The 13,902-nt window shown below is 45.0% G+C and overlaps 1 protein-coding gene across 6 annotated transcripts in view; it reads left to right on the forward strand.

Annotated features, from left to right (window-relative positions):
- The window catches only part of KCNMA1 (potassium calcium-activated channel subfamily M alpha 1), a 722,666-nt gene that overhangs the window by 622,337 nt on the left and 86,427 nt on the right, over positions 1 to 13,902 (forward strand). For all 6 annotated transcript variants that reach the window (XM_045568450.1, XM_045568451.1, XM_045568452.1 and 3 more), the window contains one exon: positions 5,748 to 5,841. In XM_045568450.1, coding sequence (XP_045424406.1) covers positions 5,748 to 5,841 — 94 coding nt within the window. The remainder of the gene's footprint in view (positions 1 to 5,747; positions 5,842 to 13,902) is intronic.

Below are 13,902 nucleotides of genomic sequence, written 5' to 3' on the forward strand. Positions count from 1 at the left end.
CTCTAGGCGTGGAACCTGGCTCGGATGCCTGGCTTACCTTGTCCTAGCCATGCTTAGCCGCTCAGCCTCATTGATGGGCACGTGACACTCCCCACGGTGGGATCCATCCCGACACAGCAGTCAAGTTCCTTTACAGCAATGATAGGACCAAACTCACAGGATGGGTTGCTTATCTGGCATCGATTGCTGTTGTTATTGTTGTTTCTCCATCAGTGCTTAAGGAAACGTCCACACCCCCTCACCAGTCTGGTCAGTGTGACAGACAGCCACAGTTCTAGCAGCTATGATTACAGGACAGGAAATGTCACTCTGTAAAGTAGGCACCATTCTATGCTCCAACCCAAGGATTGCACTCCTGTGGCCACATTTTAAGACCTTGACAGTTAACTAGCTTGGACTTTCTGGTGAAAGTCTTGGACAGGCATATCAGAGAGAAGTGAGGTCAGCTGGGGGGTTTTGTCCATGGTGGGTTACATATTGCAAAATGACTGTGTTACTATGATTTAGATAATTTTTTTGGGGGGGAGAAAGTTTGATAAACCTCCAAGAAAATAGGAAGCACACTGTTAGATCTCTAGTCCAGCAATTTTGCCCTCACTCCTTACCCTTAATTTTAGTAAAACAGCATTTGTAGCCTGAAAGGCTGAAAACATACCCCCACTTTTCATTGATGACACTGATGGTAGGAGGAGATGCTACACATCCCTCTTTCTGAGGAGTGGCAGACACACATTTAATGCAAGTTTAGGCAGCAATATCACAACCAAGGGGGCTGACCAAGCCAGAGGTTTGAGGTGGAAAGCAGTAGTTTGACACTGAGATCTGATGACTTAGAATATAATGAACTGAGTTTTCTGTGTCTGTGTATATTATGGGGGAAAGGGAGAACCCTGCCTATTTTTGGAAATTATTGCACAAAGAGGATTGTCATCTGAATTTCCACAGATACTGCCCCTATGGGCACTGATGACCATAACATAGCAAAAAGAACTTCAGGAAGTCATCAGGGTAAAAGAAAAGAAAAAACAAAAACAACCTCCCCCCTGCAATTTAGCTGTGAGAGAGAAACTTCCATTTAAATTCAAAGCTATTCAATGTTAAAATTGGTTTGGAACTTTGCTAATAAGGAAATTTCACTAAGGATTAATTTCCATTTTTCTTTTCTCCTTATTGTTTGGCAGTCAAGGTTGCAGCTAGATCACGCTATCCCAAAGGCGTATTTCAGTTCAAGAACGCAACACCCAATTCTCGGCTTGTGACAAAGCCAGGTGAAGGAGGACTGGGGCCCGTCCCAATTTTTAATAACTGCTCTGCACCCCTCAATGTTCTACTTTAACATGCTGAGCTCACTTGAAGAAGACAGATGTGCTGCTCTGTATTTCAGCATGTGTTTAGCTTGTTGGGCAGCAAAACACCAAAAGGAAAAACCATAAAAAACGATAAATAATAATTAAAATGACCCCACTCCCAAACTAGCAGCTTGCACAAGACTTCAGTCAGAAGCCCTGTTAGCTAGATGCCTTTGTGTTCAAACCACTTTGCATGACTCTTACTCTGAGTGATTCCAGTGTGAATATGACATTACTAATGACCTGCTAAGTGTGTACAGATGTGGGTTCCTCCAGATGTGGTGATTAATAATGTAATGGAGATAGTCGGTCAGCCCGTGTTTCTAGGTTGTTTGCCTTTTATTACGTTTCCGAGTTTATTTGCTTTGAGCTGTTTTTTAACTCCAGCCAAAAAACTCACCTTTAAGTCTCTAAGGGCATCATCCCCCTAAATCTCTTTGGGGAAACAGGGACGAGGGAATGTGCCCCAGGCTGGAGCTGAGCATTGGGTCCATCAGATGCAGGCATTAGACTATTGGGGAAAGCTGAGAGTTAGAATCCTTGCCCCATTTCAGTCCGAGGACCCATAAAGAGGCATTGGTAAACTCTGACACAGTGTTTGCAATCTGGCTAGGCTGATAAAGGAAGATATTTCTTTAAAAAATCTAGTAAAATATGTGATCATTTTGAAGTAAGCCCAGAGTTCTGGCCAGTGTTTCTGGAAGACGTTGCCTTGCTTTTGCTTGAGAACAGAATGCTGATGAAAAGTCGAGTAAAATGTTGTTACAGATGTTCAACTCTGCATTAAGGCTGTTGGAATTACCACCACATCTTAAATCAATTCCCAGAACATTGTCTGGAGGTTATGTCATTGAAATAACGAATCCTCTTTAGTCAAGTGTAAGCAAACATGTTAAAACATCATTGTAACTTTAAATTAAACTCTAGCGCAAACCAGGGGATCTGAAGCCTCATTAGACTTGCCTGACATTTTTCTAGCACCGAGTCTTCCCAAACTGTAAAACTGTTAGATTCAGTGCCTATTAGACAAGGGAGCACTGGGAAGTTACAACAGCACATTAAGTGTTATACTTAGGGATGTGCAAAAACAAGCCCTTGAATTTTATGAGTACTTGGAGACTAGATGAAGTTCAGATCCTATAAAAATTCCACATTAGGTTCCAGAACTTGTTTGTATTTTAAAGAAGCTGGTAAGTCAGTTTTCTTTAAAGGATCATATCTTCATGTGGCTTCCACAGTATGAAGTCAAGTGAAGATGCTCGAGATAGGGGTGTATTGCAATTAGACAAAAAGTAGGTTAAATATGAAGCTGTAAATGGGCACTGTCGTGAGGTAGTGGCCCATTTACTTCAATGCATTTGTCTTTCGTGAAAGTACATAAATTTAAGTCTCCCTTTTAATTTCATTTTTATTCCTCTCATGTAGTCACAGAAGCCGTGAAATGAAAATTATATTTTATGGCTTAACTAAAAGTTTTCCTAGATCTGCTTTCTTTAAAGGTGCAGAAATTGATAGGATCCGTATAAAGGATAATAATTAAATATGGTTTATATCCTACTTATGAGAAAGAAGTTATCACGGCTTCTCCTGTGGGACCTAAGCCATATGTAATGGTCTCCATTACACAACGTTCATATATTTAAGCTGGAAATATTTTCCCCCATCTCTTCAGGGAACAGATCTACATTTTCAGACTGTGAGTGCAGGAGAAAGCCTTTGAACGCAAGTTTCATTTAAGAGAACAAATCCCAGTTTAGATGCAGTATGATTATGATGGATGATCTTTCTGAGTTGCAATGAAAACAAATAGTTTCTTTGCATAGAAGGAGGCATAACTTTACTACCAAAATGAGGTGTCTCCCTGGAGCTGGCTAACAGGTACTAACTTGCAAGTCTCCCATCTGAAGATCAGTGCAAGCAAACAGCTAGTGACAAGGTTTAAGGATGATGACCACTTAACCAAAGAGGATTATTTATTGTATGCCCAGTGCGAATGGAAGAGCAAAAGTTAAGCAAAAGATCCAACAGACATGCCAGGGAGGGTGACTGCCTTTCAGGTCTTAACTCATATGGACTTACTGTGTAACTGGACACAACCATGGTGCCATCTGGTGACCCTGAATAAAAAAACTAGCCACAGTGGACTGGGTTAGATAAAAGATCTTTTTTATGAATATTGAACTGTAACTTTAAGAAGGCTGTGTGAAAGAGATGAACAGAACGTGCACCCTCACTAGACCTACTCGCATGGGTGCACACAAACACACACATGTTACTGAGTTCAGCAGGCTACACGACTACTCTAGGTCACACTGAACATAATACAACAGTTGCAAGTGGCCCATATTAGTAGATGACCTCGCATTATGGGTGGACTCAGTGCAAGACTGTCTACTCCATTATGTAATGGGGAAAGTGCAGAAGTATACTTGCACACACACACACACACACACACACACACACACACACACACACACCCTTGTTGCCTTTCTACCTCATGATTGCCTAGGACGCCCCGTCCCCTATTCCGTGAAAGGAAGATGGATTCAGGTCAAGCTCGGAGTGCCTGTTTGCTTGAGGAGAGATGCATATCAACTCTAAGTGATTTTTTTCAATACCATTTACGTGGCTTGTATTTATTTCCTTTAATCTTTTAAGTGCTGTTTAGTCTCTGTGTGATTTGCTCAGGATACTCATTTCTGATAAGATGCAATGTCCCCCCAGCCACATAGTCTCTGCCTGGAGCACTAAGTGACTGATACAGTTCCAGCCTGAGCGTGGGCCTCGGGAGGGGGAGCAGGTGGTGGAGGAGTGGACTGTGGGCATTCGCAGGTGCTGTCTTGCCTGCGTTTCTTCTGGGATGGCTCTCGCCTCACACCACATTCTTGTTCCCATTCCCTGTGTCCACCACAGTTTAGACAACCCCACACTTGACAGCAGAATAGGGGAGTGTAAAAAGCATAATACTTTGAAGCAGCTTTGGAGGGTAGTTGGGTTATTGTAATCCCTTTGGAACCATGCATCATAACCTACTAAATTTATTTGGGGTTTTTAGGGAAGTACCATATAATGTGATATGGGTCTTCCTGGATGATACCAAGTAGCTGAGATGGCATTCTCCCCCCATCTGCGACTCATACACCATTAATATGTATCAAGCTTCTTTTGAGGTCATCACTGCTAATATTTCTCTTCTTAGGTTTAAGGTAACTGCTGTGCATTCTGAGTTTCCAGGGTGCTTCCTCCTAGTGTGTATTGCAGTCAACTATAAGAATCTGAGGATGCTATTTTTCCTTCTTGACGTTACAGCTTTAGCCTGAATTGTGGGGGTGGGGAGAGGAGGACTAGGATTTTGCTGCTGATGCCCTTGGGTGACAGGCTGGGTACGCATCTGCTAATTATCAAGCAGCTCTCTTAAAAAGAAGCATGGTGCAGGCTAATACATCTGCAAAGCTTATTAGTGGGTGTCTTTGGGCAAGAGCAGTAGAGTGTGCTGTGTTATTTGTGAGTGAAGCTTCACATTGCTTAGCGATCTGTGTGGTGTAGACATTTGGAACGCAGCTTCTGGTTTCCAATCCCCTATGCTGCCCTCCATCCCTGCCCCACACCAACCACATCACCAGAGATTTTGTTCAATGGCAACCTCCTCTTTCATTCCGGGGCTCTGCTCCAGCCCGGCTCTCCAACTCTGCCAGCCCTAGTCCTCCTGGCTTCGGGTGCTCAGAAAGGACTCCATTTGCACAGCCCCACACGCCCTCCCTCGTGGCAGCTGGAAGGAGAAGAGCAGAGTTGGGCTGGGGATTCTAGAGCCAGCATGTGCCAATGTTCCCCGTCCTGATGGATGGAAACATTGGCTGTCCATGGCCTGGAATCCTTCCCTCTCGTCAAGGCTCTTTCTCTGGCCTTGCAGGGATTAGGAACCCATTAAGTTGGTTCCTCTGGAGAAGCAGCAGACTGGCAGCGATCATGCCGATATTTTGAATACAGCTTTATTTCTGATTTTGGTTACGAGAAAACACGTTCCATTACCTGGCAGAGCACAGTAACCAAAATTAACTCTAAGAATAATGATTGTTCATTTATATATATACATATATATTTTGTATACAGATAAATCATGATTTCTATTTTTTTTTTTCTTATGGTAGGGTGTTTACAAACTGTTTTAGTCTGTTTCAAGTGCATGTTCAAAGGCTGGAGTGTAAAGAGGTGATGCTTTCGCCTTCTCTAAGCTGGCCTCTTTGACTAACACATTTGGTCTTTGTCACTGGGTCCTAAAAAGACAGCCGTGAATTCCTAGTGAGTGACTGAGCTTGAGTGTGTGTCCTTTGATATTCTGCCTGTACTGGAGTCTGCCCTCAAACTGTTCATAATCTCACGAGCTGCCTGTATTTCCAGTTGAAGATGAGCAGCCGTCAACGCTGTCACCAAAAAAAAAGCAACGGAACGGAGGCATGCGGAGCTCGCCCAACTCCTCGCCTAAGCTGATGAGGTAAGGAGAGGGGCCGGCTGCAGCGGGTGCCCTGGGCTCCTTCTCTCGCCCCCCACCTCTCCTGGCCCTGCCCGGGCCCTGCGCCTCCCCCTCTGCACGCACCGGGCGGAGGAGGGGAGCGAGATCGTTAGATGGCTTCTTAAAGGCTGGAGTATTTATTCTGTCAGCTTGTCAGCAGTTAATGATAGAGCTGAAAAAATTCTGTCATGAAAAACAGTTTGAAAAGCTGTTTGAAAAATACATAGGCTTTAAAGTCTTAGCTGTCACCGTGTCCTGTCTGTGTGTAGTTCCTAAACAGCAGTGGCACTAATGACGGCGGTAACCAATCAGAGGAACTCGTGTGGTGAGTTTGCCCGCGGCAAGTCTCTTTCTACTGGAGTCCCTCCGAGGACTGTTTTCTGTACTTAAGGCCATATGTGAGATGTATCATCACAATCAAAAATGAACCTGAAGATTACCTTCCTTTTATCCTGTCGATTGAAATCAAATTTCTGTTAATTGATTTTGACTGATGAAAAAAAGTCTAATAATCTGTGGACTTGCCAAAGCAAAGTTCAAAAGTAATCCAGTTCTGCTTAGGCTAAAAGCAATATTAATTATGAAATACGGTGCGCATGCGCTTTCTTTCTTTCTTTCCTTTCCTTTACTTCCACCCTCTTTTCCTCCCTTCCTACCCTCCTTCTTTCTTGACTGCAGCTTCCTCTAGGAAATAGCAAGTGAATTCAGATTTCAACAGAATTCTGCAGGTCCCTTTCCTCAGCCTATTCATCTTTCATCGCCCCTTTTTGTCTTCAATTCGTCTGCCAATCCCAGAGCTGGTTTCGTCCAGCATCCTCACTCTCTAGCACCAAGTGAAATAGGGATGATTTCAGATTTGTGCTGCTCGTTGTAAATGGTTACTGCCCTGGAAACACCCACCACCCTGACATTACTTTTCCCTTTTCATGGCCGTTGGCCATTCTCCTTTCTTTGATTATGGAGATACGATAATGGTGATTTCCATTCCCCTTTTCTCAATCACATTCCCATTTCCCTGGCCCTCCACGTCTACCTTTCTGGAACGCAGGCGAGCGCAGTCCTTGTTCACGTGGTTGAGGGCCCAGGGTCTCAGGGGAAGACTCACCCGGCCCCATCTCCTTTTCCATTAGAACCACCTATCCTTGTTAAATGTTTCCTTAAAAGTTCTCTGCCTTCCCCTTCGCCCAGCCTTGCTTGGGTGTTGCTGATTTACATGCTTGTTTATAGTTTATGAGGAGGAATAAAATGCACTGACTGCTGAGCCTCTCGTTTTTATGATGCCAGTTGTCATGCTAGCATTCATTTCCTATTTGCTCACCTTTAGGTAATCGCCTTATCTAATGCTAATAGTTATATCCATTTAAAGTAGAGAAAAGCCCAGGCTCTTTGCTTTGCCTAAATTTAGAGAAGCAAATAAATAAAGAGAAGCCTGAAAAATCTGAAACCTTTGGAGCCAAATTCCCTGTCCCTGTTTGCTATGTAAAGTATGGCTCATTTCTTTGATCTTGAGTAATAATAATTCCGAGGAGTTATACTGTTTTCATATGCTTCAAAGCTGTGTCAAAGTTTTGCTGCTTAAGGGTACTTCTTTATTCTGTTGGCTCTTGGGTACCAAGATGACAGGTCTCCTGTACGAGGTGGAGGCTTTTTTAAGTCATAGCCTTCAGCAAAACATCAAATTACCAAATCCAGGGTAACATACTTCTACACAAATGCCTTTCCTGTAGATATATTATACCATATATATTAAATACTTTAGTGTTACACGCTACATTTTATGTGCAATAGAAAGTGATGGTTTGAGGTAGCCTTGGGGGGACTTTTTTTCCACAAGCAGAAAAAGCTAGTGTATACCGTATCAAGTAGGGTTTTTACAGGACTTTCTGCCCGAAGGCCTTTGTAAATAAGTAATGATCAACAGATTGGCTGTGGGTTTTTGAAAAGCATGCCTATGTCAGTTTGCATGATGGGGGAGAATTTTCAAAGTGGATCTTGCTTTCATTGCCTGCCGGAGAGGGGCTGAGGGAGGCAGTTGTCCCAGGCTGGAGCTGTCTGCTCCGTGGTACATCAGAATTGCTAAACTCGAGTCAGGTGGTGAGCGGAAACTTGCCAAGCTACAGAACCCGGGCTTTCGTGTCGGTGCCTTTGGGCTGCTGCTACGGCCACTGCCACTGCCACCGGGATGCTTTATCCCACCAGCCCCCAGTGGTCTCCCTTGCAGCCCAGCCAGAATGGGCCGTCCCAGGACAAAAGAGAAAGTCTTAGGCACTCCTCCTTTACCATGTCCCAGGTGCTGCACAGACTCTGGAGCAAAGAAGGGCCCCTTCTGAGCCCTCTTTCCATTTTCCTTCGTTTCCAGGTGTAGATGAAGGACCCCGAGGCCATTTGGTTTGCATTTGAGTATCTGGCATTTGGCAATGAGGTTGCTGGGTCTATTTTTGTTAAATCCTATTTGTTTATTTTATTTTATTTTATTTTTATTTTCATTTCAGCATATTATGGAGGTACAAAAGTTTAGGTTGTGTATATTGCCCTTGCCCCCAGAGATACCTTAAACAGATTCAAGTAGACCTACCATTCGATCCAGCAATCCCATTACTGGGCATCTACCCAAAAGAACAAAAATCCTATTTGTTGATTGGCAGAAAACAGAGGGGGGCTCACTCCGATCCTTGTGGGTTTTCCAATTGCCCCCACCTCTTCAAATAGCCCCTTTCTACTCTGCAAAAGATGGGACTCCCAGGTCCTCTTCCTTATGGCCTGAAAAAATCCATAAAAGAAGCTAATGACTTATTTGAAGTGGGTTTTTCGACATGAGTTTGTGGCTTGCTGTTTGAGCAGAATCAATCATTCTGAATGTGGGCAGGTTTTAGTGGCCTGTGGGTAGTGATAGGAATAGCTCCAAGAGAAACCGGAGAGCCCGGAACAGGCTAGGATGGGCTTTAATTTACCACTGTGGCTTCTGCAAATAAAACAGGCTCCCACCTGAAGGTTCCTTCCAAATCATCTGCCAACAGGAAATGCAACAGGGACTCTGCGCTAATGGCCTTTATCTCCCCTTTGTTCTGGTATCAGGCTGACCTGGTGTTTAAGTGTCACTTAACTCCCTGCACGATCATTAGGTGAACAGCCTCATTTTGTGTGTCTGGATCCCAAGGTAGGATGTTGTTTAGTCACCAGACAGAAAACAACCATCACAGCCAGACAGAGCCAAATGGCGAGTGTCTGTGCTGCAGGCTGAAGACACATGATGGATAACCTTGGCTCCACATCCACCAAGGAGGAGCGAGCATGGAGCTTCCCAAGTCCCTTACTCATCTGCCTCTTCTTTCCCTTGCTTTTCAGTCTCTCAGTATGGAATTATTTAAGAAGCCTCTCCGAGTTTTCCAAAAAAATCACCAAGTACCCATTGCCCAGTTCTCCCTACTCAGTGGATTTGTGCCTTGGAAGGACAGTCATGTCTTTCCTCACTTGTAAAGCCCTGGAGAGCACAAAATTTGTCTCTAACAGCTGAGTCCAGGGTTCTTAATTTGGAGGCCTTACCGACCCCACTGAACATTCAATGAAAGCTTTCTAGGAAGTCTCTGTAGAAAAAGAAAAAGTACACTGGACCCCATTTTGGCTACAGTTGGAGCAGATTCATGGATTCCAGAAACCCCCACTCCGGATCCCTGGTTACAATCAGTTAAGCTCATTCCAGAGGCTCCTTCAAGTAATTGCATTTGCAAGTAGTTTTTGGATGATGAGAATATTCCTCCAGCAGGTGGGTGGTATAGAGTAAATGCCTGGGCTCTCACACCATGTCCTCACACGGGACCCAGAAGGTCTGGGCACTTCAGCTGCTGCTTTGATTCCTTTTCTCAGATCAGTTCCCATCCAACAGATGTATAGGGAGAACCTGCTGTGTTCAAGGTGTTGTGAAAGTTCTTTGAGGGACCTAAAATAAGATGGATGTGATTAGATCCCCGCCTTGAAAATGATTGCAGTTTAGCATCGGAGACAGGCAAACACATATGGCAAAATAGAGTAAGAATGACTTGGAGATTCTAGGAGCCTGGGGTGTGAGAGCAGAAGGAGCTGTCACTCCCTGTGGTTTGGGAGGCTGAGCCTGGTTTGTGAAGGAGCTTCCATGGAGCCAGCCCTGTGTGATGAGGAGAATCCTCTACCAACAATATTACACCCTCTTGTTTATCGTTTACCAGGTGCCAGGCATCATTGCAAGAGTGCCATGCCTGTCAACTCACTGAATCCTAACTACAGCTGTGTGAGTAGGTACTGCCATGTCCCCAGATGAGGAAGCCGAGGCACAGAAATGTAAAGTCTAGTAAATCTAGTTAAGTCTTACTTATGCAGGAAGATGGAGGAAATAGGGAAAATGCTCAGACCACAGTAAATGGCTTGGTGTGGCTGCAGCCAGGCATCCTTGGAGTGGCACAGCTGCAGTTGAGAATGTAAGAGTATTCTGGCAGCCAATCATGAATGCTTTCACCTGTCACAGGCACTGGGGGACCCTTGCAGGTTTTTGAGGAGGTGGTACCCTAACTTGTGCTTCCGGGGGATCTTTGGTGGCAGCATAAGGAAGGGTTTGTGACCCTCTATCAGGGCCTTTCTGGGCACATATTATGTAAATACAGAGGCATGAAAGAGATGCTCACTCGACCCCAGCCTCTGCCCAGGTCCTTTGGCTGCCCAGCCATTCAGGGTTTGCTGTAGAATAGTGGGCCAGGACTGGGATAGACAGCTTTCTCAGGGACACACGTCATTCCTGACATCAGTCCTGAGGCTCGGGGTAAGATAGAGCAGCATGGCTCACGAGGATGTGCATGTGATACGCCGGGTAGACAATTTACACAAAGAGATACCCCCAGCCGGGCTAGCTAGCATAACTGACAACACCCAAAACAGAGAAATTGAATGTTTTGAGGAGAGTTTCATGGCAGGAGACCCAGGAAACGTTAGACATTAGTTTCCTAAATGGGAAGGGAGATATGATTTGAGGAGAACAGATTATGCTCTCGGGCATCGACTGATCATTAAGTGGAATAAACTCATCTGCTCTTGAAGTCTCGATGCCTCTCTTTTGACTCAGACCTTTCATGGGGTCCTTTTGTTAGGACTTGCCACGTCAGAGCCTGCCAGGGTGGAAGTTTCTAGTAACAGGAAATGGCAAAACAGCCTGAGCCGATCTGAGTTGGGGGCAGAACGCCACCCTCATGGTGCCTTCCACTGGGCAGAAGAAAGGAGAAAGGCAGGGACAGCTTAGCTACGTAAAGTCACCTCAGTGCACAAACTAACAGCATATGACAGGCCCACCCCCAGGCCTGGACAAGAAAGAAAGAGTCAGTGTCATGGTACCAAGGCCTGGGTGGACCGGACACAGGTCTCTAGACAAGTTCATGCTCAGCAGAGGGTCATTATTCTGTTCTCTCATTTCAAAGCATCGTGTGCGGTCTCCTCTAGGACTGACAGACACGCTGGTTCTCCCGCTGCCTCCCGGACATCAAGGCAGCGGTTTCCTCCTTCCTCTGAAATGCTGCTGCCTAACCAGAGCTGACTGACGTCTTAGGTGGCAGCAGGGAAACTAATGCAAATAATAGACACAGAGAAGCCGGAAAGGACCCCAGTTTTGCCAGGGTGGCTGGAGCCTGGTCGGAGAGTTTTGTCAAGGTGGCCCCAGGGATGGCCATCAGATGGGAGCCGGGGTAGGGTGGTGGGCAGCGGGGTCTCGGGCACGATGATCATTACCAGGAGGGTGGAAGCCCCATTGAAGGATGAGTTAAGGCAGGAGCCACAATCCAAAAGCCAGGATCCTTGCAAAGTAGCAGGAAATAGTATTCACCCAGAAGTCAAAGGCACCCAAGTCAAAAGCAGATCCGGCTGGAGCCATTTATGGTGCTGAACACCCAAATATGAGGGGAGCACCTGAGATCTAGTCCAGCCTCCTGTGTCTGCCACAGATCGAGACCCCCGTGTGGCCTGACACTCCTGAACACTGTAGTCAAGGACTCGGTGACTAGAGGCTATGTTGGTTTCGTGTGAAGTGGTAGAAGAGATGGGAGAAAAGAGGACAGAACTCTGAATTACAATTATAAGTGTTGCACTTTACAAGAACTAATATTTAACTTGCTTATTTATGTTTCTTGATTTGCTGATTAGCTCATGGAAAGAAAGGTCAGGAAGAGAGAATCATTAGTGTAGCATCTAGGCTAAGAATCCCCAAGTGTCGACACAATGTCTCAAGTTCCAGAGTGTCACAGAGAGGCAGGATGCAGGTGACTCCTTCAATTTTGCACCCTGGGCACCTCCCTTGCCTCACTCCATTTCTGGCCTTGCTGGAACCGTAGGCTCGTTGTCTGTGTGTTGCTGACAGTTGCTTACTTCAGTAGGATTATTCAAGCCACGTAGATTCTCCATCTGCACAAAAGTTTAGAGCACTGGTTCTCATACTCTAGCAGGTGTCAGAATCACCTGGAGGGCTTTGTTGAAACACAGCTTGCTGGGCCACAGCTCTACAGATTTAGCAGATCTGGGCTGGAGCTCAAGAATCTGCATTTCTGTGAAACTTTCAGGTGATGCTGATGCCACTGGTCTGGGGCCACACTTTGAGAAGCACCATTTATAAGAATCAGAGCAGTGAGAGAAGCTTGAAGCAATAGGGGCCCACTTCTCAGAAATATTCAGCCTTTGTATCAGAGCACTAAGTAGTTGATTAATTAAAAACATCTGTCTTGACCACTGTCGACACCACACGAGTCCTCCCTGCCGATCGGTTACAGTAGCTGGCTCTGGGCACACCCCAGGCAGCCTTGACTGGTTAGAGACATAATTTAGGCTTCACCTTCACTTCATGATGACCTCTTTTATGGTGAACAATCTACATCCTAATTCATGTACAGTGGCTGTAGGTGAAAAACGGTGCCAGAGCCCTGGTTGTTCCCAAAACAAATTGTTGCAAAATATCAAAGGTAAATAAATGGGCTGTCACCGGGCACATTTTTTGATCTCCACAAAAGGTCTGGCGAATCTGTGTTAGCTGGTTCAAGGGTGTTCAGGGACTAGAGATCATTTGTCAGATCCCTTGTTTGGTTGTGTCCTCTGCTGTCTTCTGGAAATACATGAGGAGTGAAACAGGAGATCCCTGCCCCAAAGTAACTCACCATCTAGCGGATGAGATGGGTGTGCAAATTATTATCTCTGAAGGACTATCTCACACTTCTGTAGGAGTTTCTAGGAAGGGAAACAACTTCTGTCTCTCTGGTTGTCGAGGATGATGGCTTAATGGGGAACACTGGAGCCAAACTGTGAAGGCTGAGAAATGTCCTGATATCCTGCCATGGTGCCTGATGTAACAGATGCTCAATGAAGTTGGTATTTGCCACTTGGCTGAAAGGCCTGCAGAATGATGAGAAATTTGCCTACATTTTGTTAAGCCTGTCATCTCCCAGGGGGACCACTGCAGGGTCACCCTTACTTTAGATGGGTTGCTCATAGTGACAGAAAAGACCTTATCAGGTGGTAAGACATAAGGTCTTGAAAATCAAGCAGAGAAAAGGATGCAATTTTCAAGCCATTTTGTAACTTTCCTCTTTCATAACTTTTTTGTTTGTTTGGTTGGTTACTTGTCCTTTCATGTAAATTTCTGATGTCCAGTGTTGAACTCAGAGCCACAGAACAAATTGGGATTTGCTGTCTTTGCCCGTAAGGGGAATTGTGCTCTTTAAAATATAATACTGACTTCCTCACAGCGGGTTTGCTGGAAGAGGGATTAGTGGTTTTGCTTTAGGCTGTTGTCTCCAAGGCAAGCTTTTTGTGTTTCTGCTGTAACAGGGCATTTAGTTCACTTCCTGAGATTAATTGATGGCAAGTGGCATTTCTTTCTCCAAAAACCATCAAAACAAAGATCTTTCACAGGCATACCTCAGAGATGTTGCAGATTCCGTTCCAGACCCCCACAACAAAGTGAATATTGCAATTAAGCAACTTACACAATTTTTTTGGTTTTCTAGTGCATATAAAAATTATGTTTACACTATACTATAGTCT

The sequence above is a fragment of the Lemur catta genome, chromosome 14 (assembly GCF_020740605.2).
Source record: "Lemur catta isolate mLemCat1 chromosome 14, mLemCat1.pri, whole genome shotgun sequence".
NCBI classification, from domain to species: Eukaryota; Metazoa; Chordata; class Mammalia; order Primates; family Lemuridae; genus Lemur; species Lemur catta.